This window comes from Tursiops truncatus, chromosome 1, assembly GCF_011762595.2.
Source record: "Tursiops truncatus isolate mTurTru1 chromosome 1, mTurTru1.mat.Y, whole genome shotgun sequence".
NCBI lineage: Eukaryota > Metazoa > Chordata > Mammalia > Artiodactyla > Delphinidae > Tursiops > Tursiops truncatus.
The window spans coordinates 139371815-139396179 of NC_047034.1; the positions used below are offsets into that span (position 1 = coordinate 139371815).

General features: G+C 45.5%; 1 protein-coding gene and 1 pseudogene across 1 annotated transcript; one reads left to right on the forward strand and one right to left on the reverse strand.

Annotated features, from left to right (window-relative positions):
- Window positions 1-2817: 2817 nt before the first annotated feature.
- DMRTB1 (DMRT like family B with proline rich C-terminal 1) lies at window positions 2818-6715 on the reverse strand. The gene is made up of 4 exons (XM_073802572.1): window positions 6136-6715; window positions 3745-3950; window positions 3623-3680; window positions 2818-2831 (listed from the first exon to the last, which is right to left on the reverse strand). Exons 1-4 carry the CDS (start codon window positions 6713-6715, stop codon window positions 2818-2820), a joined length of 858 nt encoding a protein of 285 aa, XP_073658673.1.
- A 13825-nt stretch (window positions 6716-20540) lies between these two features.
- On the forward strand, window positions 20541-21918 carry LOC101337975 (solute carrier family 25 member 3 pseudogene; annotated as a pseudogene).
- Window positions 21919-24365: the final 2447 nt, after the last annotated feature.

Sequence of the window (24365 nt, forward strand, 5' to 3'; positions counted from 1 at the left end):
ACACCACATGCGTGCCATCCTCCAAGTCTCTGCCCACGGGCACTGCTAAGGTGAGGAAATTAGCATTGGACCTGGAGCCAGGCAGAGAATTCTGTTGAAATCTGAGCTCCGCCACGGACATATAGGAGAACCTCTCAGGGTTCTGTCGGCTTCCTCACCTGAGAATGGGGACCCACCTCCCCTAGATGATCACGGATGGAATTTAGGGAGGGGTGCAAGGAAGAGCTTACCCAGGGCCCAGCACATTTAAAATTCTGTTCTCCATTCCCCTTCTTTGCACATCCATTTCGCAGTAGGGCCCCCTTCCTCCAGAAAGTCTCCCTGGCCCCTCGGCAGCTGGAAGGTGGGGGCTCACTCACCAGTGTTTTCCTTGTCCGCGTCAGACACGATGGGCAGCGAGGACGACGGGGGCGGCGGGGGCACGCGGTGGAGCATGGTGAGGTACCGCGGGGGTAACTGGGCCGGCGGCAGCAGGTAGTAGCGGGTCTGGAGGTCTTCCGCTGGCTCCTCCACCTGTGGGGCGCACACAGCAGAGAGCCAGAGGGGAGAGGGTTGGCCAGAAGGGCAACCCAACGTTCATTCTCCTGAACGGGGGGCTCCCCGTGGGGCAGATTCACCTCTGTGGCCCAGGCACCGGGGCACAGGGCGCCCGGAACAGGCTGCTTGGCAAGCACCTGCCAGATGACTGAGGCAAGAAGGAACAAAGGCACACCTCAGATAAGCCCGGGAGCAGGCGCACTTGCACAGGTTCACAACCTCCTTTCATCCTTACGACCCTAGGAGGGAGGTTCTATTACTATCCTCACTGTGGTGACCAAAAACTGCATCAGTGAGATGAAGGTACAGGCCCAGAGCCACAGAGCTGGTGAGTGGCAGAGGCTGAACTGAATCCCGAGTCGGCCTGACCCCACTGCTTTGCAATGGAGAAGGATCTGCATGCATCCCGACTACGTGTGGTCCCACCTTCCCCAGGTGTAATGACTCAGACTCCAGGGTCGCTGGGCCTGGGGGGTGTCCCCCTTCTAACCGGCCAGTGTCGTGCAGCCGTTACTGAGGCAAGGGCAGCTGGGTGACCTCAGCAAAGTGGCTTCAGCAATCAGCCCTTCTGTATTTCTGTTCCTTCTCCGGAAGATGGAAGCTCACCCCACATCACAAGACCCCAAGGCTGGAATGAGGGGACGCGGAGGGGTGATGACTACACAGCTCAGAGAAACGTAACTGGAAAGACATGAATGTGATAGAAAATGATGAATTTCAGGTGTGGGTCCTATTGTTTACTTCTCCAGCCAGATGCTTCAGAGCAGCCCTTCCTAAGCTGTGCTCCAGAGAACTCTGGTGTCCTACAAGGTATTTCTAAAAGTACTCTTAGCAGTGTTCTTTGTCAAGGGAGTTTGAGAAACACTGCCTACCACCTCCACACTGGTGAGTCACACACAAGCATATTAAAGGCCTCGAGGCAGTCTGCAAAAATCTCCGTAGGTTAACCCAGCACTTCCTAACTTAATCTGACCACAAGGAAGGGAAGATAAGCCCACTTTTGAGTACCTGCCATGTCCCAGACCCTGTGCCAGACACTTTGTACGCATTCACACCTTATTGCTGGAATCTATCAATGGCCCTAGGAGATAGGACTCTCACCCCCATTGTACAGATTAAGAACCCAAGCGAGGTCCTCAGAGGTTAGGTGACATCCCCAGGCCATGTGGCCAGTAAACAGCGGAGGTAGGATTGGTTTTTAGGTCTGTGCGATTCCAGGCCTGTGCTCTTTTGTGGGAAAAGAGGAAGCAAAGAAGTAGCAGGTGGGGCAGGACAGGAAGAGAAGGTGGAAGGTGGCTCGGGGCGTATCTAGGAGGCTGAGCAGGGGCCAGCAGGACAACGATGAAAGCAATTCATAGGCTCTTGGGTTCGAAACAGCTTCACAAATAAATGCCTGGTCCTCTATCCAGACGTGAAGGGGGTGGGAAGGGAGATTATTAGTGCTTTAATTCCAAGCTGCTCAGCGGAGTCTCTCTCTGGATCACAGCTCCTGCCTGGGGCTTGTGGTGGCAGCTTAGGCCCAGATAAACCAACTGAGATCACACTCCGAACAAAGGCCGTCTGGCAGGCCTGTCAATCAGAGCCCTGCCCCGATGCCAGGCCCCAGGCTTCTGTGTGAGCAGACGGTGGTGGGTGTGTGCTCCATTTGGCCAAGGTCCCTCTCTTTGTGTGGAGGCTAGAGACGCCGTGCTCTCCCTGGGCTGCAATGGGGTGGCCGGCACCCCCAAATTTCAGGCAGGGCAGGGGTGGCGGTGAGAGTCAAGGGCCATGTTTGCTCTGCCTCTGTCCTGGCTCTGTCACTGACCAGCTGTGTAATCTGAATCCTAGTCCCTCACTCCCCAGTCCTGTGACCCTGGACAAATACGTAACTTCCTGGAGCCTTCTTCCCCTGCCCTACAATGAAATAACATGCACCTCGAGGGCTGACATAAGGGCCAGTAGGCACCCTGGAAATGATCAAGACCAGGGGTGTTCCAACTTTTCCCCCTTGAATGAATGGAAAATGATTTCTAAATAAAACTTTAAAAGATCTGGAACAGACAGAGGAGATGCTGCTGAGGTGAAGCAGGAGTGGGGATCCAGCCCCTGCGTGCCTGACCTGCCTGGTCACAGCTGGAACCCCACTGAACCGGCTAATGACCTGTGGCTAATGACCTCATTATGTAAATGCCAAGCTTTTATCCTTTCTCTTACTCACTTCCCACATTAAACCAAAGAAGCCTACTCTACTCGCTCTTCTCCACCCTCCACCCAAGGGAAACATCTCTGTAACACCCAGCGTTAGGCTTGTAGCTCTGAGGGAGACAGTAAAGGTGACAGCGGTCTACATTTCCGTGAACTTGAACTGCGTCTGAGCCAACCTCCCCCACAGGTCCAGCCTTATGGGGTCAAAGTCAGGACTGGTCACCCAGGCCTCTCACTATCCTGCAGTCCTGATGGCCCTCAGTGCTTTTGCCAAAAGGGAAAAGGGCGGAAGGAGCTAGTAGCCAAGGCCACAAAACCTGGTCCCCCCACCCGTATCTCACACAACGGTTCTGACTTTTACACATCCAGCACTCAAAACTCCAGGCTCAAAAGCACACCAGTTAGTAGCCAACCACTGATCTTATAAAAGGATTAAATTTCATCCATTCTTTCAACAAATATCTCCTAAGGTGACAGGTGTTTGGGGAAGGTTTCCTTATTTTTCATGACTAAGCTTAAATGCCACTTCCTTCTGAAAGCCCTCTGCCGTCTCCGGTGGGATATACCTTTGGGGCAGGGGACCTACGTCTGCTCCTGGCTGTGCCCTCAAATGTGTGGCTCCAGGAAAGTGATATTTCCTTTCTGGTACCCAGCAAAATGAAGGGCCCTTCTAGCACTGGCATTCCATGGGTCAAGGCTGGTGCTCACTCAGTGTTACTGCGTGGCGGTTCCTCAGGCTCATCTGAAATGTGTCTGTATTCCTTCTTGCCCGAGCTCCCCCCGGAGCCTTTTAACCCGCGCCACAGCCCGGGCTGACTTGTCTACATGTGTACAGACTTGGCTACACATGTGCATTCCCAGAGGCGCACACAGTACAAGGTCAATGCTGTATCCTTCTGACCAGTGCCCAGGGCCTGGTACAGAGTGGGCACAATGGCTGGCTTCCTGGGACTGAGGGTCTGTAAAAGCAGCCAGGGTAACTGGGGTAAGGAGGAACCTCGAGGAGTCAGGGATGGTACTCACCAAGCCTGCTCCATTGTAGTGGCTGCAGGACATGTGCTGGAAGCCCTGCTGCAGGGGGACCCGCGGGGTAAGGGATGCATCCTGGTAGCGCAGCAGGAACGGGTGGTAGGGGTGCATGCTGGAGCAGTTGTGGTACAGCTTGGAAGGCTCTCTTTCCAGGTACCCAGACCCCACCACACGATCTGAGTTGACGCTCAGAGGGGGCCCTGAAAAGGGACACAATGAGGGAAGTGTTAAAAACACACAGAGCTAGGAAACAGGGCATCACGTTACTGTCTGAAGGTAGCAGTACAATAAACACTCATATCCATTTACAGAGAACTCCCACATCCATTATGCTTTCGACCCTCCCTGCTCTTTAAACCCTTCACCCATGTTCCACTCACTGTTCTTAGGAAAAGTCCTTTGGCACAGCCACGAAGCCCCATGTGGGCTAGTTCCTGCCTCCACTCCAGCCTCCTCATTCCCGAAAATCTAGCAGCTCCTTCTTTCTCCTCCACCTCAGGGCCTCTGCAGATGCTGTTCCCTAAGCTTGGAAGGCTTTTTCTCCTGACCCCACTTTGCCTCCTGAAGTCCCCAGTACTCAGCTCCTAATCTTCCTTCTGACCACAGCTAAACCATCGATTATTAGAGCTCTATACACCAATCTGTGCGACTCTTTGATCAGTGGTGTCCCTCTCCCCAGGACAAGATCCTTGAGGGCAAGGAATCTGACTCATCCTTTTCATCATTAGTGTCTGACACATGGTGCTCAGGGCTCAGTCCCTGTTCTTTGAGAGACGGAACAAAGAAAGGCACTGTGGGGCTTCCCCGGTGTCACAGTGGTTAAGAATACACCTGCCAACACAGGGGACACGGGTTCGAGCCCTGGTCTGGGAAGATTCCACATGGCGTGGCATGGGCAATTAAGCCCGTGCGCCACAACTACTGAGCCTGCGCTCTAGAGCCCGCATGCCACAACTACTGAGCCTGTGCTCCGCAACAAGAGAAGCCACCGCAATGATAAGACCATGCACCGCAACGAAGAGCAACCCCCGCTCGTTGCACCTAGAGAAAGCTCGGCCACGGCAACGAAGACCCGAGGCAGCCAAAAATAAATAAATGAAAGGAAGGAAGGAAGGGAGGAAGGCACTGCGTCGATGGAAAGATATCGTTCTCCTAGAATTGCTGTCTCAGATCTGTCTTCCCCATCTAGTTCTCTGGGGACCTATATTTTCCTAGAATGCCCCAGAAGGCAGAAACGGGCTTCAGAGAGCATCAGGCCAATCCCCTTAGCATACAGAGGGGAGAGACTGCCACAGAAGGAAGGAGCTTGCCTAGGGTTACAGAGTGAGCAGGCCCCCAGCGTCCTGACTCAGACTTGTGCTCTTTCTACCACACTGCCACAGAGAAAACCAAGAAAACACGTGTCTGCACCCAAAACGAGCCCCTTTAAAAAAGCTTCAAATCTGGGCTTCCCTGGTGGCGCAGTGGTTGAGAGTCCGCCTGCCGATGCAGGGGACACAAGTTCGTGCCCCGGTCCGGGAAGATCCCACATGCCGCGGAGCGGCTGGGCCCGTGAGCCATGGCCGCTGGGCCTGCGCGTCCGGAGCCTGTGCTCCGCAACGGGAGAGGCCGCAACAGTGAGAGGCCCACACACCGCAAAAAAAAAAAAAAAAAAAAAAAAAAAAAAAGCTTCAAATCTACACGTGACTTGAAATTGTAATAGTGAAAGCCACAAGACCTAGGGAACAATGTAATTTATGCATATGGAGGGAGGGGAGAAAAAACAGGCAACAACAATCATCTCAATAGACCGTCCTCCTGTAGTGTGCAGAGCTCGCATTCCCACCCACGCCTGGGAAAGGGCTGGAAGGGCTGCACGGACAGACCCATTGGGGCAGGGAACGGGTGAGGGTCGGGGCCTCTAGGGCACAGAAACGGAGGGGACGGTGCGCAGGCGCAGTCTTGTTGCGCTAGACCACCCACAGGGACGTCCTGGGGAGGAGCCTCCAGCCCAAGAAAAGGGCGGGAAGAGGCGCGCAAGCGCAGTATGGTCAGGCTGCCTCGAGCCTCTCCGTGGAGGAGGAGGGGCAGCAAAGTCGACTGGGGGCCATTTTTTCCTTTCAGGATGGAAACGCAAAAAGCTGTAGCTAAATGTTAAAAGCCCTCAGAGCCACCCATTCCTTTCTCTCTTTTACCTTCTTGCAAAAAGGCACCGAACCCAAATGACTACTCAGAAAAGGGTATCCCAAAGCAAGGTTACCTCTAGAAAGCATCTTCCCCACCCCCACCCCTTCCCCGCGGGATCCGAGCGGGCCTGGGAGGCCGGCGTGGGGAGCGGGGAGGCGGCAGCCTGGAGAGGAACCAACAGCAGGGCAAGGCCGCGCGGGGCCCGCCGGAGAATCTTACCGAAGTTGGCGAATGGCGGGCTGGGCACCGGCCGAAGCGACCTGCTCAGCTCCAGGCGGCCGGGGCAGCCCCGGCCAGCGGCCTCCGCCCCGAGCTGGGGCCTCAGAGAACTGGGCATCGCCGCGGCGGCTTGTTTGCTCGGCCCCACGTGGCCGCGGCCGCCCAGAACTGGCTGCAAGGTGCTCCGGCCTGGGCTCCAGCCCTGCTGGGGTCTCTCGAGGAAGCAGGCGGTCGCGCGGCCCTCGGGGCCCGGGTGCGCGTCTCCCGAAGCGGCAGGCAGAGGCAGCGGGCGTAAGCTTGAGCCCGGGACAGCGGCCGCGTCCCCGGAGGCCAGCTGGGGCCCCTGAGCGCACAGGGCCACCTCCTGCTCCTCCTCGGAGACCTGCTTCTGGAGTACCTGCTGCGCGGCCGTGATCTTCTGGCGCTGGGTAATCAGGTAGCACTTCTTGCAGGTGCACTGCTTCCAGCGGCACTTGCCCGCGTGGCCCTTGACCGGCACCAGGAAGCCATGGTTCCGGCACCGGGAGCATCTGGGGGCGCGCAGCATCTTGTCGGCCAGCTTGGCAAGGTCTGCCTCCATAGCACAACCGCTACCTCTGGGAGCTGCAGAGCGAGTGGAGCACGGATGAGCAGTGCCCCACGAGTCGCTGGTGCTGGGGACTTTGGATACACTTGTAACAAAGCGACTCTCAGTGCGTCCCAGGAACTGCAGCAAGACCCTTGCATTTTTCCTTTTTTGGGTGCAAAATTTGGAGTTTCTATCCCTTGGTTAATAAGATGCAAGGGATTGGGTTGAATAAGTTCTTCATGGAATGCTATTGCATATATGTCATCTGGATTATCTGACGCTTTAGGCATTTAATTTCCAAACTCTCTATTCCCGCCATCCCACAGACAGAAGCTATTTCGTAGTTTCAAAAAAAAAGGCGGAGTGATATTCGACGGTGCACAGATTTAAAGCTCCAGAGAAACGTATAAACAAACCCATTCCGGTTGAAAAGCATTCCAAAAGGCAAACCGTGTTTCTCCTTCCAAAAGCTGCTGCTTCTGCTGAATTTAATTTATCTCCCCTGCAGGGAAGCAGCCGTTCACAGCGATGCTTCCAGAATATTCTCAAGAGCTCAGTGCAGTGTGGTAGCTGCTCAAGGGTGTGCCCTATAGTAATTCCCATTTTTTAAGTCTTACTGGTATAGGAATGCATTTCTGGGAGATGGCATATTGCTGTTGTTGATGCCTTCCAAAGTCAAGCATACTTAGAATGCTTTGAAGTAAAATAGACTTAGGATATTTTAGCACGAGCTTGAACTGTGCCATGAATTTAGTTACCTCTGTAAAACAACCCAAATCTCGGGACACCTAAAAAGTTGCCACAAACTTCATAGCTTCCCAAGACTACTAAACTAATTCATTTTTTTGTTTTATAGAAATTTGTGACTCCCTGAGGTCTTCCCCCGCCCCCCTTAGGTCCAAAAAAGAAAGAAAAAAGCTTGTGATCATAGGATCAATCATTTTCTTTAAGGAGGTAGTTATGGTTAATACCTGGTGAAAACGTGTGTATTTTTAACTGCCCTTTCTCTGAAGTTCTCTCTTTCGGGTAGCAGAATGGTAGAAGCTGAGAGCCAAGGCCTGGTGTCCACCTTGATCTTCCTGAGCCTCTGGTTGCAGCTGTATTTTGTATTTCTCACCAGCTGCCTGACAATAGGAAGTGGTTGCCAATCTGAGGCTGATTATGTACTGGAAAGCTGAAAAGAGGTTTCTAAAATCTTTTTCTGCTTTAAGGAAATATATTCCTCGGGCTTCCCTGGTGGCGCAGTGGTTGAGAGTCCACCTGCCGATGCAGGGGACACGGGTTCGTGCCCCAGTCCAGGAAGATCCCACATGCCGCGGAGCGGCTGGGCCCGGGAGCCATGGCCGCTGAGCCTGCGCGTCCGGAGCCTGTGCTCTGCAACGGGAGAGGCCACAACACTGAGAAGCCCACGTACCACACACACACAAATATATATATATATATTCCTCATCTTAATACGAGGGCAAAAAGTATATTCTTCCTGTATTATTTGGCCCTTTAGGAATTTCACTGGTAATTTAAATACATTTAAAGAGACCTAGGTTTGTCTCTGCTTTGCTCTAACACCCTGTATCTTAATTTTTGATTTTAAAAATATGGTCCCATAGATACAAGGACAGGCAAGCTCTTTTTCTGACTCTACTCAATTCAGAATGTCTAACTTTTTCACCGACCTTGTCAATTGAAAATGTTACTTAAAAATCATATTTTCAATACTACTGTCAAAAAAACTGGGGCATAAGCTGCATTGTTTCATTATGCTGCAAATTATAAGGTCATTTTCTGCATTATCAAATTTAAACATCAGCTGATAAGGCCTAAACAAGAAAACTACTCTCATTTACATTTTCATGCTTGACCACCCAAGCTCTCTTCATTTTCCTATTAATGATTTAAAGGAAAATCCTATTCAAAGACAACTATTTGAACTAACTTATTTTAGCCTTGTTAAGGACAAAATGCTTCCATATCTATTTCATAACTTTAGGGGCAAAATTTACCCAAGGTGATGTGAATTTGCATAGTGCTTTGAATTAATAAACAACCATATGTCTTTTTAATCAGTAGTCACGTTATAAGATGCAGAAACCTCAGGGTTTATATAGTAAACAAATAAGAAAAAATATACTAGTTTATTTCTCTCTTCCCCGCAAAGTCTCAATCTGTGTAGGTAAATTCCAACAGAGGTTTATTTATTTCACTCTTGGAAATTCAGGCAAATTGAGGGTTTTGTTTTATTTAGGTTGATGACTGATTACTTCTTAGGCTGCTGCTGCTAGATAGAAATAGATATAGATATACTTCTTTAAATTATTATTTTAAAAGATGGTAAGATGTAAAAGTGAAAAACTGGAAGTCAAAGAAGGATGAGAGCAGTAAGTACATAGTAGACCCCTTCCTTCCCCACACCTAAACCTTTGGGTGTTATGTTTAAGAAAGTCTGCATCATCGTAAACAGTAGTTTATAAAATGACAAGTTATAGTTACTGGGGAATCACCAGTTTGACTAGTTAACCACAAAGGGGCTGGTTGATGGTCATATCTGAGTTCCAGCTTTAGATATGGCTGTATTTTCCTCGGAGTCCCAAATTTCCTACTTTGAATGATGCCTCTTCTCTTCTGTTAATATGATTGCTATTGGTACTGTTTAATTCATATTCATTTTAAAGAGCCCTGTATTGTGCAGTACACAGGGGTATCATTTATAATCATTAAATATTGCATGCACTATAATGTTTCCTCACTGGTAGCACACACGAGTAAGGAAGGGCTTTTTTGCCTATAGCATCTTTCCCCCAGCGGCTATAACCTAGATATCTGCTACCTTCTTCTTCAGGCTCTCTCTAGTGAGCAATGAAAACTTTATTGAAGATTTTGTAGGGGATAGAGGGGAGGATTTACATGACACATCCTACAGCAGATGCTTTAAAATCCTGCCTTAGCGTTTCTGTTCTCACAAGATCCTCCTCTGCTGTGCCACACCCACTGGAGAGGAACTGGTCTGGTTCCCCACCCACCCACCCCCGTCTCCACCACCTCCCACCCCCACCCCAGTACCCAGCCTCTCTAGCTTTTCTCTCCTTGATTTTTGAGAGTTCTGTAATGGATGTGACTATCTTACTTTTCTTTATGTCTAGCTCAATATAGACATTCAGTAATATTTGTTGAATGTACAAATGAATCTTACCTCCCTCTCCTGCCAATGTCAAAGTCATCTCCTTTCTCACCGGCATAGTAAATCAACTTGAATCCACCAACTTTTACCAAACATCATACAAAACAGAAAGCCCAGAGTGAACAGGACTACTGTCCCGACAAGCAGAATCTGAGGGTCAACTTTGGTTCCTTGAGCTTACCCCTTATCCCTGATGGTTTCAGAACAGTAATAATACCTACTAGCACTTACTAAGTGTTTGTATGTGCCAGTAATTATTAAGCCCTTTATGTGTATATATTCATATAATACTCAAAACAACTCTCTAAGGTAGGTACTATTATTTTCAGCCCCATTTTACACATGAGGAAACTGAAGCCTACAGAAGTTAGGTATCTTGCCCAAGGTTTTCAGGCTTTAAGTGACAGAGCCATGATTCAGAACCAGGAAATTTATCCTCAAAGTCCATGTTCTTAACCATATATCTGGTAGCTCGATATTTCTTCTAAGCAAACACAGTGCTCTCCCCAAGAAAGCATTGGTGATTAATAGAAATGTTTGTCTTGTTACATACCCCATTACAGTTGGGGCAAAGGAGGATGAAGGTGTAGCAACTTGGTGAAAATTCCTAGGATGCCCTGCTTACTTGCTTTTCTTTACCCATAGCCAATATTCATTGAGCGTCAACTATGTGCTAAGCATAAAGGACACAGAAGTAAATAAAAAGATAGGATCCTTACCTTTATGTATACTTCCTAGCTGGCAAACCAGACAGTAAACAAACAATTCCAGATGAAAGCTGAGGAGTGGTGCAGAGACCCAGGATGCTATAGGAACCCATATGAGGGTCCTAATCTGGATCAAGAAGTCAAGGAAGACTTCCTTGAGGGGCTGATTCCTGAGCTCAGGCCTAAAGGATGAGTAGGAATTAGCCAGGTACAGGAGCAGGAGAGGTGTGTCCCAGACAGAACAGGATGTTTAAGGCTGCAGCGTGGCTATCGTACAGTGAGGTCAGGAGACTGGAGGGAGAGGAGATGGAGAGGTTGAGCAGTAGCCATGTGGAGGGAGTCCTTAGAGGAAACTATAGCTGTTACTTTTGAAACTGAGCAGGACCCTGCAGGGCCCTCCTGCGTACAATAGCCCCTCCATGTCTCCCATTTCTTATAAAGAAAAAGGCTTTATAGTCTCCTAGGCCTTCCCAGAGTTCCAAAGAACAGATGCAATCAGTTACTAATTAGGAAAGTGAGGGAATGCAGAAACAAAGGAAAAGCTGTCAAGAAACAATAGTTCAGCAGGAAAACAGAGTCCTAGTTCCTCCTCAAGGGATACATGCAACAATCTGACATGTATCTTTGAGTTATTCTGTAGGAACTGGAACTAAGACCCCCCACCCGAGTAGAGGATGGTGATCACAAGCTGAGCAGGAGCACCTGACCCCAGACTGGTTGGAATCAGAAAGTTAATGGTTAAGATTCCTGAAACACCACCCTGTTACCTCACCACCAACCAATCAGAAGAAAGTCATCCCCCTGCAACCCTCACCCCAAATGTTGCCTCTAAAAGCCCTTCCCTGAAAGCCATCAGGGAGTTCAGGTCTTTTGAGCATGAGCTGCCTGTACTCCTTGCTTGGCACCCTATAAATAAACACCGTACTTTCCTTCACCAGTAAACTGGCTCTGCTGCACAGCAGGTGAGCAGACCCAAGTTCGGTTCAGAATCACTATCTAAGACTAAGGAGTGGAAATGACATGGCAGAACCAGGCCAAACTAGAACCCACATATCCAGACATCTAGTCTCTGTCCTTGGTTTTTCTTTCAGAAGGTGGAACAATAAGTAACTAGGACTCACATAGGTATTGCAAGATTAAAATAGAGCTGAGTGGGGTTTTCTTTGGGACAGTTGTTCCAGGTGGGGCACACACTTGAGGCCAGTCATGGCCCTGTACTAGCACTATGCTAGGCAGGGTTGTTCCTCCTAACCCTGGGTCCCTGACCGATTCATATGACTTCTCCTAGGAATCTTAAACAGACGAAGCACAAAGCAGCAGTGATGGAAGACAAAGGAGTGAGAGAAAAGAAAAATGAGATGAAATCAAACAGAAAGCAGTTGAAGAGATTGTGTAGATAAAGACTGGAACAAACAATTCTGTGGAGCAGATAAGAATTACAGCATCTGGGCAGAGAGGGCATGCTCACAGTGGCATTGCTAGTAGCTGAGTTAGACTCAATAGCACTGACATTTGTTTTTTTTATACTTGCTAATTTGATGGGAAAAAAGTATTTTTACACACACAGAAACTTTCACAGTATGTATAACTGATCACCTGTACTTTTGATAGTACTATCCAATTTCCATAAATTTCAAGAAATTTTTTGTCTTAAAGGGTGACATGTCCCTATAAGTACAGTGTTAAAAGTGGCTAGTAGCTTTAATATCTCTGTCCTTTGTTAAAATGCAGATTTGTTTTAATGCAACATGCGTGAATTTAATGCCAATATACGCAGGATACTGTTCCCTAGTAAAATCAGAGTAAAAAGGAACAAAGGATACACCAGAAACTAGCACGACATTGTAAATCAACTATACTTCAATTTAAAAAAAGAGAGAAAAAAAGAACAAAGAAAAATTTAATCTTCCTTTCTCTATGTATGTTCCTTGTCTAGTTTCTTAAAACAGTAAATTCCTATTTATCAAAAAACAAAAACAAAACACAAAACACCCAGTATTTTTCCCTGAATTCTGCTTCTATGAGAACAGCAAGCAGACATCAGGAATTTATCTTTCAAAAGACCTTTTCATTTTATGTATAACGTCAGTACAAATTCAGTCCATGTTATAACTGTAAACAGATGGCAAGAAATACTGCTCTAGAGACAGGCAAACTGGGTTGAGAACCTGATCATTACTTATTAGCTGTGTTACTTTGGTTGTCATTTAACTTCTTTGCACCTCAGTAGTAGTAGCAGTAGTAATGTTTGTATAATTGCTGCAAATTCCAAAGTGTCCCACATTTATCCCATTTAATGATATTAAGATTTAATGCATGCTTACAGCTTTGCAGGCAATGCAAAATGTAAAGTGCAAAATGTGGCCTCATTTAAACCACAGAACAACATCTATAAGGGAGGTACATTTATTTTGTCCATTTGACAAATGATAAAACTGAAGCTTAGAGAAATGAAGAAATTTCTTACCCAAGGTATACAGGAAGTGTCAGAAATGTGTATGAATAGCCTCTAAGTCTGTATCTTAGACACTACACTATAGTACCATCATTTAGTTATTTCATTTACTTTAACTATAAAGTAAGATCTCTGATTCTTGCAGGATTCATGAGATAAGGCATTTAGATACAGCAACCAGTATCTGGCACGTGGTTAGCATGCATTACGTGATGTCAAGGAAGAGGAAGGGGCAAGGGAATGGAGAATGAGGAGAGAGACATAGTACCTCTGGCTTACTCAAGGCTACCTCTAACCAGAAGATTCGATTCAGCTGCACAACCTTTTTGTGGTGTCAGGCTCTCCAAGCATAGATTAAACCCAAGCTGTCCAGTACCATAGCTATGACCCCATGTGGTTATTGAGAACTTGAGGTGTGGCTAGTCCAAATTAAGATATGCCAAAAATAAAATACACACCAGATTTCAAAGACATAGTATGAAAAAAAGAATGTAAGTATCATTAATAATTGTTTATAGATTATATATTGAAATAATGATTGTTTTGGATGTATTGAGGTAACTTTTTTTTTAAATGTGGTTTTTTTAACTTTTTTAATGTGGCTACCAAAAAATTTTAAATTACATATATGTCTCACATATTTCTATTGGACAGGTCTCAAAGAGAGATTTGCCCGCTCAATCCTCCTTCCACTTCTGAAGACCAGGTTTTCAACAGCAGCTCAAATTCAAGCTGTTTTGCCATTGTCATGAGGAGTACACCGCTTTCATACATCCCTTCCTCATGTTGGCTACATTACCTTCACTAACTTGAATGTACTCCTTGTCATTCCAGACCTTTCCAGTGGGATCAAAACACTCATGCTTTACAATTGGAAATATTTATCTGACTACTAGAATATGTTAGCTAGAAGAGTCTAATAAAGCTCTAGTTTGCATTTTGAATCTGCAGATGCATTGATGTTATTTTCCTAGGAATATTTTCATATTTATCTTGTTAGCTATAAACTACCAAAAAACTGCTGTGTAAACTCGGAAGGAAAGAAGGGTGTCATTATATACTAAGGTTACACCATTACTGTGATACGTAGTCCATCAGATTCTCCTAAGATTCCTATTAAAGGGCACAGGTAGATTATGTACATGCTGCTTGATCAGTGGAGTTCTTTGGAAATTTAATATTGTTAAGAACTCTGGAAACTTAAAAAGTACTTGATGTATGTACTTCCCTCTCCAGAACCCCCCACAGGTAAACAGTTATTCCCACTAGGAGCACTAACGTTGCTTCACACAAGTACTTCCTTAAACAAACAAACAACAAGGCATGAAGATCTGTTATGAACGATTTTCATCCAAACATATAGGGATTATTACCTCCCACAACATTCTCTTTAAACATGGTTAGACTGAGTTTGGAGATTGTTGCTTTTCCCCCTTTAACTTGCCAGATAAATCAGAAATATTTATTTTAAGAGACAATTTAAAGAACTCCGTAATTCCCAATCTGACAGAGTTTTACAAATAAATCTCAGTTAAATGCCTGTCATTGTTTCCAATCTGGTCAAGCAAAAAAGGGGAAAAAGTATACAATTCTTTAGAATAATTAGTTGATTGGGGTTAAATAATTCTAAGAATAAACATTTGACCCCCTGGCACATCACAAACCTCCTGGAGAGAGGAGGATTATAAATTAAATGTACAAGATTTAAAATGGTCCAGATACACCCTGAACATTATTGCAGGCATGTGGGACACATTTAGATAAGTTAAAACCAAGTGTGGGTTTAGAGTTTAGCCATCTTTGATCAGTGGTTTACTAAAGCTTCATTGCTTTGGTGTGAGGATGGGGGGAATGCAGAGCAGCGGGTAGAAAGAGAGGAATAGTGGCAACAGTGCCCCCTGCTGTCCAGTGGGCTACCTCCCTTCCTTGAATCAGGGATTTTTAGAGACATGGTACCTAAGGGGATAATGAAACCCTCTTAAGTATGTGGAAGTCAGGAAGGAAAGAACTAACATTCACTGAGGGCCTATAACATTGCAAGCACTGTGCTATCATTTAATTTAGTAATAATATGAAGTTCATTACAAATTCAGGAAAGAATAGGATGAAGTTTACAGATCTAGAAACTGCGATTCAAGAAAGATAACTTTTGTAAGATTCATAGCTAGAGTTGCAACGAGCCGGGATTTGGGCCCAGGGCTGCCTGGCTCCAAAGCCAGTGATTCTTATGCCGCAGCACACTGGTAGTGGCTGGAAGCCACCAGCACAGCTCAGACTTCTGTAAGTACATTGACCAACTGTCCTGATTTGCCTGAGACTGAGAGGGTTCCAGGGACACTGGACTTTCAGTGCTACAACCAGGAAAGTCTGGGACAAACTGGGATGAGGTGGCAGACCTAGCTAGAATTCAGTTGAATAAGGCACTAGGCTGGAAGAGTCACTTTGGAAAAGGAAAAAGGCCACCCGGTTGTCTGTCCTGTTCCTCTCTGTGGCCCCCTCTGCTGTGCCACAGGAGAGCAACCTCTGTCCTACTTGTTTTATGCCATGACATGTCCTGGGGCATTGTCAAAGAAGTTCACACTTCTGACACTTAGAATTTCTTCAGTTCCTGTCCTAAACCGTCTAAGTCAGTTGGAATTTAGTTAACAGAATAAATCATCCACTCAAGTGGAGGGGAAAGAGCAGAGACTATGGCATCACAGAAACATGGGTTCTGAGAGGATTAAGGAGGACCAGAAAAGGGGGACAGGTAACAGAATTGACATTCATGGGATGCTCATTAATGCACAGGGCACTGGGCTAGATGTTTTGTGTGCATACTCTCTTCTTATAAGAACTCTAAAAGGTTATAATTAGTCCTAATTACAGATGTCAAAAATACATACATAAATTGGAGCTCAGAAAGGGGCTAAATAACTTGTCTAAGGTCACACAGCTAGAAAAAAAGGTGAACTCAGAATTTATTTCTGCCCAAAGCTTGTGGCTTTTTCCACTATACATAGTGTCTTACGCATAGTGGTGTTTAATAAACATTGAATTCCCCTTCCCATTCAGTTCCTAAGAACTTAAATTTATTAATTTCAATGTCCTTCATGTGCTTTTTTTAAAAATGACATACCAAAAATTGTATTCTCTAAATGTTTATGATGGATATAGAGATTCACGATGGGGGATGAAGTTACCTGCTTAAGTTCATTGTATATGTTAAAGCTAAGAAAATAACTCAAGCAACTACTCCAGTTCACTGTCACTGATAAGTGAGTCGGCCAATGCCCACGGAGACTGGATAGAACACCAAATCATGACCTGAAACATAAACAAAGTAAGCTGTGTTTTTACAGTCTCATCTGAAGTATTTCCTTTACAGTTTTTTAAAATGGCAGTCCAGATTAAATACAAATAAATGTCTGGCAAACTAAACTGTAATTACCAGAAAAACACAAAGGAGGTAGGTTAATAAAGGAAAGTTTTCTGACATACATACTCTGTCTCTGATTCTGAAAAATGACATGAACTGGCAGAGGAAAGTGGAAAGACATACACAAACACATGGACATAGGGGTAAGGACATCGTGCACAGATATATACTTGTGTAATTGGAGCAGAGAAACCATCAATGGGCCTAAGTATTTATGGCCCAAAATCAAATACCCTACCTGCAAGTTAAAATGTCATGAGAAGAAAGTGAGCAAATATGATGTAGAGATCACAGGATATCTGCTAGATACCTGAACAAACAGAGGTTCTGTAGCAAAGAGTAATAGGCAATTGGTTTTTGGGTAGACAACAGTGTCCGCCATTTATATTTATAAAATGGGAAGAATATCTATCTTGTACAGTTGTTGTAAGGATTAGAGATATTTACCTCACCTGGAAAAGAGCAGGTACTTGAGAAGTGTTTGCTGTTTTATCTGGGAACTCTGTGATTCTGTTTTAGAGCTCATGAAAATTCTGTCTGAGGACAATGTAGATTAGCTCTGCTTTGGTATGTGAATTCAAAATATGCCTGGCACATAATAGAAGTTTAGTAAAATTCTGTTGAATGAATGAGCACATTTTAACTTTCTTCTCTTTAAGTATAACAAATAAGAAAACATAAAAGTCTACATCTGGCCCTGTGGAAAGGTCTACTGTTCAACTCAAGTTAGCAGGGAGAATACAGCAAAAGTGTAATAATGATTTCAAGACAGAAATGTTGCCCTACGTTACATAAGTACCAAGGAGATAAACTTAATAGTGGTGGTTTTTGTGCTCTGTAATGCCAAAATATTTTTATAGGCTACTTCCAGTTGTTTCTGACTTTATGGCTTAGTTATTGAACTAAGAATTGTCTAAGAAAATTCTGGTCCTGAAGATTTCTAGATTGGTTTCTTCAACTTGTACATTTTATTTAGCAATATCTTAATGGTAAAGAACAAGTATCTCATATGAATGAGATAAGTTGATTTAACCTCAGTTTTCACAAAATAGCTGGTGACCTGTGTTACATGTTAGCAAAACATACAAGTTGCACCTTTAGGAAACAGAGGCCTAAGTAAATGGTCATTGCTATTATTACTCTGGTCCTCTTTTCTCCTTTTTTTCTCTAAACTTCATTTTTGGATAGAGTTCAGCAGTTCCCCAAATATGCTCCACGGAAGACTACGTCTGTGAAATGTGAATAGGTATAATATACAAAAGGGCTTCTGAGATCCAGTAAGATTAGGGAACCCTAAGTTAACAAAGTAAAGTTCTTTACTATAGAACATCTCTTAAAGAAGGGAATCTGCAAGAGGAAGCTCTAGTGTTCCTTAATCTTTTATTCATTATTGGCCTTCCCTTCCCACATCCTTTTTAGACTTTCTTTCCCTAATGGCCTTTTTCTATCCCCCTGACCCTCCCTGCTCTCCTCCCGCAACATGGAAATTAAATAACAAGGAATAAGATTTTGTTGGGTAGAGTTGAGTTTTGGAAGGTCTCAAACCACTGTACTAAGATTTTTTGGCCCCTTAAGAACCAATTTTCACCGCCTTGGGGATAATATCACCTCAGTTGAGAATGAATGCTCTAGTACAAAATGCCCCTAGAACTTGCTGGACCACTGACCTTTTTCAAGTGGACCAATATCCTCAGGAACATACTTTGGGAAGCCCTGATTTCGTCAGCATGGGATGTTTTAACACTTCATTGTTCTCTTATGACTCAAGGAGAGAGTCTTCTCTTTAATACTGAAATTCCTGGTGTTAAAAGATAAATTGAGGCATATTAAATATTCTAAGAGTTTATTTGAGCAAAAGTGGATCTTTTTTTTTAACATCTTTATTAGAGTATAATTGCTTTACAACAAAAGTGGATCTTAATCAGCATCGTTTAGCAGCACCAAACAGGAAGTATTTAGAAGTGCTCCGGTGACAGGAACAAGGGGAAAGACTTTATAGAGATGCTGAAGCAGAGCAAGAAAATTATTTGATTGGTTATAGCTTAAGCGTTTGCCTTATTTGGAAAATCAAAACCAATCACAAACAGCCTAGCTGGTTGGTTTCCTTACATAAATTGCCAAAGCATTAAAGTCCTCTCAGTCTAAGGGCCTTGTTTAATTAATTAACATTGGTATAGGACTACAATGGGGCTTCCCTGGTGGCACAGTGGTTAAGAATCTGCCTGCCAATGCAGGGGACACGGGTTTGAGCCCTGGGCCGGGAAGATCCCACATGCTGCGGAGCAGCTAAGCCCGTGAGCCACAACTACTGAAGCCCGTGAGCCTAGAGCCCGTGCTCCGCAACAAGAGAAGCCACCGCAATGAGAAGCCTGTGCACCGCAACGAAGAGTAGCCTCCACTCATCACAACTAGAGAAAGCCCACGGGCAGCAATGAAGACCCAATGCAGCCAAAAATAAATAAATTAATAAACTAATTTTTTTAAAAAATGCTACAATAAGGAAACGAGCTCAGTAAGACTTGTTGATTGAGAAGTCTTGTATCTGCCTCTGCTTTCCCTCTGGCCATCATCCCTAGTTTGTGGTTAGAATTTTATACCAGCCAATTTTTTAAAAAATAATTATGATATAACATGTATAAAGTGTGTAATGAGCACTAATCTTCAAAGTACAGCTTGATGAATTTTCAGAGTTGTATACACATCCAGGATATGTGTTGAACTACTAATCAGAGAACCTTAAAAAATTCTTGACCTCCCATCATCCACATTCTGTGGCTTTCAAACTTTAGTGAAGTTTCATGAAGAATCCACCCAAGGGAGCTTATTAAAATTGCATAGTCCTACTCTCAGATTCTCATTCCGAGGGTCTAGGGTGTGATCAGGGATTTTAAATAAAATTCTCCAGATGATTCTGATGGAGGTGGTCTATGGATCACACTTCTGAGAAACACTGGCCTCCCTACATAATAAAAGTCAAAGTCCTGAACAGGTATTAAGGCGTTCCCTAATTTGACCCAATTCTATTTTTTTCAGACTCAACCCTTGCTGGTTTCCACCATGCCAAATTACTCACCTCTCCTCAGTGGGTCATGCACTCATGTTTCCCCTAACCTGGAATGATCTTTCCATTTTTCTTTATATAACTGACTCCTACTCATCCTTCAAGACCTCTGAGAAGTCTTCTTAAATTCATCAGGCAGAATTAGTTGCCCCTCATTGTTCATCCAGAACTTTATTCAAACTCCTGTCATAATACTTATCACACAATACCAATTTTTAATCTCCTTGTTTAGACGTAAGCAAAAATATGTCTGGCTCTTTGCTAAACCCCTAATCCTGCATAGGGGCCAGCACACAGTGAGTGAATGAATGAATATATGCTACTTATTTACACGTGGAGTCATTTAGTTCTCATTTTCCAGGCCAATGAGACTGCAAGCTCCCTAAGAGGAGAGAGGATTTCTGACTTTCGTAAACTCCAGAATCATGGCAGGGATTCAGTAGTCAATGAAAAAAATACCTAATGAATGAAAATAATCAGCACCCTCTCTCAATTTAGTGAGAACTTCCATGCTTCCTAAACCTTCACAACTCTTGGAGGGAAACAAGAGTGGAGTGTGGGTGTTGGAGGGAGATATCCTTCCCATCTGCAAAAGAATGTTAGGTAAGGCCGGAAGCTGAGGGACTGGGCCTCCAACACCAGGTTCCTGGTTCTCTCTGCCCATTCCCTCCATAGAACACTCTGTGGCCATGGAGATGACCATTACCATAAGCGGGCAGTTGAGTGAGGACTCCAGAAAAGCCTTTCAGGAAGGCAACGGTGCATGGCGACTCTTCGCCCTCTCACTCACCTCCTTATCTATTTACTTGCCTATTCATGTGTTTACTCATGTTTGTACTTGTTGATTTACTTTTTTAGCATCTTTGTATTAGACTAAGCGGCTGAGCCGGACAGAAGCCACTCTGGGCACGGAAAGCCTTATCCACCAGCGAAAGTGAGACCTAGGGACCACTGACCATTGGCTAAGAAGGGCTGAAGGGCGGGATTCCTGCCGTTATCAGAAGCCCATTCGCCTGAAGGCATGAGGGCGGGGCGAAGAGCGGTCCTGGAGGTGAGGGGCGGGGCGATGCCCCTACTTAAAATTTCAGGAGTGGGATTGCAACCCCAAAGCAGCCCAGCCGATGGTAGAGGTTGTTACGGGTTTAGGTAGAGCACGACTGAAGCCCTGTGGGCGCCGGCCGGCCTGTCCCTCACCCTGACCTTTGGGTTGGCGGGATCTCGGGGGTAAACTCAGATGCATGCGCAATGCACCGGGGCCCCTGAGGGAGGAAGGAGCTCCGGCTGAGGGGAGTGTGTGAGTAGACCGAGCTCGGCCACGTGTGACGCTGGCATTTACCGAACCCTGCAGGTGAGAAGCGCGGGCCGACTCCAGGGCAGGTCCTGGGCGGCGGCTGTGGAGGAACCCAGCTATGAGTACAGCTCCACGAAGTACCTGCAGCTGTGCGGCCTGGGCGGGATGCTGAGCTGCGGGCTGACGCACACGGCAATTGTGCCCCTGGACCTGGTAAAGTGCCGCATGCAGGTGGACCCCGGCGAGTACAAGGGCATCCTGAGCGGCTTCGGCGTGACGGTGCGGAACGACGGGCTGCGCGGCCTGGCCCGAGGCTGGGCCCCGACCTTCCTGAGCTACTCCCTGCAGGGCCTCTTCAAGTTCGGCCCATACGAGGTCTTCCGTATAGATCCGCTACGCGCAGCTCCTGGGCCAGGAGAAGGGCCACGAGTGGAGAAGCAGCCTGTACCTGGCCGCCTCAGGCCGCGGCCCCCAGGATGTACGGTGAGGAGGGCCGGTGGGCCTTCTACAAAGGGGTGGCGCCGCGCTGGATGCGGCAGATCCCCTACACCATGATGAAGTTCGCCTGCTTCGAGCACACCGTCGGGGCGCTCTCCAAGTACGTGGTGCCCAAGCCGCAGAGCCAGTACACCAGAGCTGAGCAGCTGGCCATGACCTTCGCGGCCGGCTACGTAGCTGGCGTCTTCTGCGCCGTCGTGTCCCACCCAGCCGATTCCGTCATGTCCGTTCTGAACAAGGAGAAAGGCAGCAGCACGGCGTTTGAGGTTCTTCGCAACCTGGGCTTCGGGGCCGTGTTGAAGGGCCTGTTCGCCCGGATCATCATGATCGGCACCCTGACCGCGCTGCAGTGGTTCATCTGTGACTCGGTCAAGGTCTGTTTCAAGCTGCCTCGCCCTCCGGTCCCTCGAACACCCGAATCCCTAAAGAAGCGAAGTAGGCGTGGATTGGACGACTCCTGTGGCCACTGTTGGCCAGTATTTCGATTCGGTGCGGGATTGCATTCAAACAACACTAGTGTGTAGGATGTTAACGTTTGTGGAGAGGTGACTTAACGTGCAGACCGACTTTTCTTTAAGCGATTGATTCCTTCTTTCTTGCAGTCCAATAGAATTGCAACCGTTTCTTTTGGCGGTTTGAACCATTATCTTTGGGGAGTCGGCATGGTTGCTTTAACTCAATAGCTTTTCCACAATCATAAGGAAAAAATTCTTAACAGGAAGTAACGTTAGGTGATTTCGTGCCTCTAGATTGCATCTTCTTTGATTCACCATTCGGTGGAGATTATCCAAGCATCACTCCTGAATAGCCTACTAATGAGGTTTTAAGGTCAGCACAACTATGTGGGACAGAGAGCAAAGTAAAATTCTGCTACATGGTGCTCATCTCAGTAGAAATCGTGCACCTATTGAATAGACAAAGGACCCATTCCGTATTTCCTGCTCATGTCCATTACAGGTAAAAATTATTAAACGTTAAATTGTGACTTACATTGCCTGATAGCTCAGAAAGCATTCACTGTTTTCAAAGAGCATGACATGAAATCTGCATTTTCTCATTTGGCTTTGTCCTATTCTCTTCCTGATGTTGCTGATTAGAACCTAGCTCGCTCCAGGAAGTGCTACAATTGGATCAATGTGGAAAACCAAAAGGAGATGAAGGGCAGGCTCTGGGAATATGTAAAGAAAAGTCTCTGTTCTCTAAAGATTTCTTTTGTACAACTCAGCTTTCAACAGCCATACATGCGAAGAAAATCATACCACCCTGACATTTAAACACACACACACACACACACACACACACACACACCCCTACAAATTCCAACAAATTTTGGTTAAATATTAAAGAATGGTTTTTGTAATTTTGAAAGGAAAAAAATCTCACTTTTAATGTAACAAATGTCATTCATTTAATGTGGTAGATATTTCATTGATCTTTACAGTGGTTGAGGTTCATAAAATTTATTGAAGTTATAAGGCACGTTTTCAGTTTTCTGTAGCCTTCACATCTCTGACTGGGGAAACTATAAAATTAGTGAAATTCTGTGAATTAGAGATGTTTGTAGAATGTGAATAAGAAATAAACTTCAATATTATATTTGATATGATTTACCAAAATGTTACACAATTGCCCTAACAACTTGTATTAAAAACCACAAACTTGGGCTTCCCTGGTGGCGCAGTGGTTGAGAGTCTGCTTGCCGATGTAGGGGACGCGGGTTCGTGCCCCGGTCCGGGAGCATCCCACATGCCGCGGAGCAGCTGGGCCCGTGAGCCATGACCACTAAGCCTGCACGTCCGGAGCCTGTGCTCCGCAACGGGAAAGGCCACGACAGCGAGAGGCCCGCTTACAGCAAAAAAAAAAAAAAAAACCCACAAACTTAGGATATGTTAATGTTTTAACTATGTAATAGTAAACCGTTTAGTGGTTAACAGAAAAAAAGTGTCTAAGTATGTTTGAACGTCTTGACTGGATAATAAAGAGCTTGGAGGAAAAAAGTCAGAACTTGTGAATGAGATGCAATGAAATTTATATTTAGCGCTCCTATTTTGTTAGGGAGGATGCAGGAGACAGGTCATTATGTATTTTTAAGACACTTTCACTTTCCCTAGGAAGTTAGTGTCCAGGTTTGTGGAAAAGAAAAGTTCTCAAGGAAGGAGAATGATAAATTTTGAGGAAATAAATTGTGCAGTTTCATTTTTGCAAAGTTTTAAAACATATATTTTTGACTAGTGTAAAATGTTTGTAGGAAGTTTCGTTGGTCAATAATTTATTAAGTAAATTGCTTTCTAATGTAATGTAATTTAAGGAATTGCTACAAAATCTATGGAGTTTTAAGAAAGTGGGAGACCGAGTATTCTGGTCTGTGGTATTTCATGATTGTTCTGTTGACAACACCAGATAATTTCTGTAATATACAATGTGTATGTTTAGACAAGTATAATCTAAGGAGAACTGTTTGGCATGATTCTTACTGTTATGGACATGGTTGAGAGGATGGGTTTACTTAGTTTGGGTCAGCAGTTTTCATATTCAGTCCCTAGATTTCTTTTTTTTTTTAATTAATTTATTTATTTACTTTTGGCTGTGTTGGGTCTTCATTGCTACGCACGGGCTTTCTCTAGTTGTGGCGAGTGGGGGCTACCCTTTGTTGTGGTGCGCAGGCTTCTCATTGCGGTGGCTTCTCTTGCTGCCCTTGTTGTGGAGCACCGGCTCTAGGCGCGCGGGCTTCAGTAGGTGGCATGCAGGCTCAGTAGTTGTGGCACATGGGCTTAGCTGCTCCGCGGCATGTGGGATCTTCCCGGACCAGGGCTCGAACCCATGTCCCCTGCATTGGCAGGCAGATTCTTAACCAGTGCGCCACCAGGGAAGTCCCAGTCCCTAGATTTCTATTTGCCTTTTTTTGTTCATGGTAGTTTACAAATATCTGAATAAATAGGGACCATGGTAGCTAACAATAAAGAATAAAACATAATTTAAGAAAGATAATGTGAGTTCAGAGTCATGAGGTGTTTTTTTCTAGTTAGTATTCCTTTGGAACAATTTAAACTTCTATTC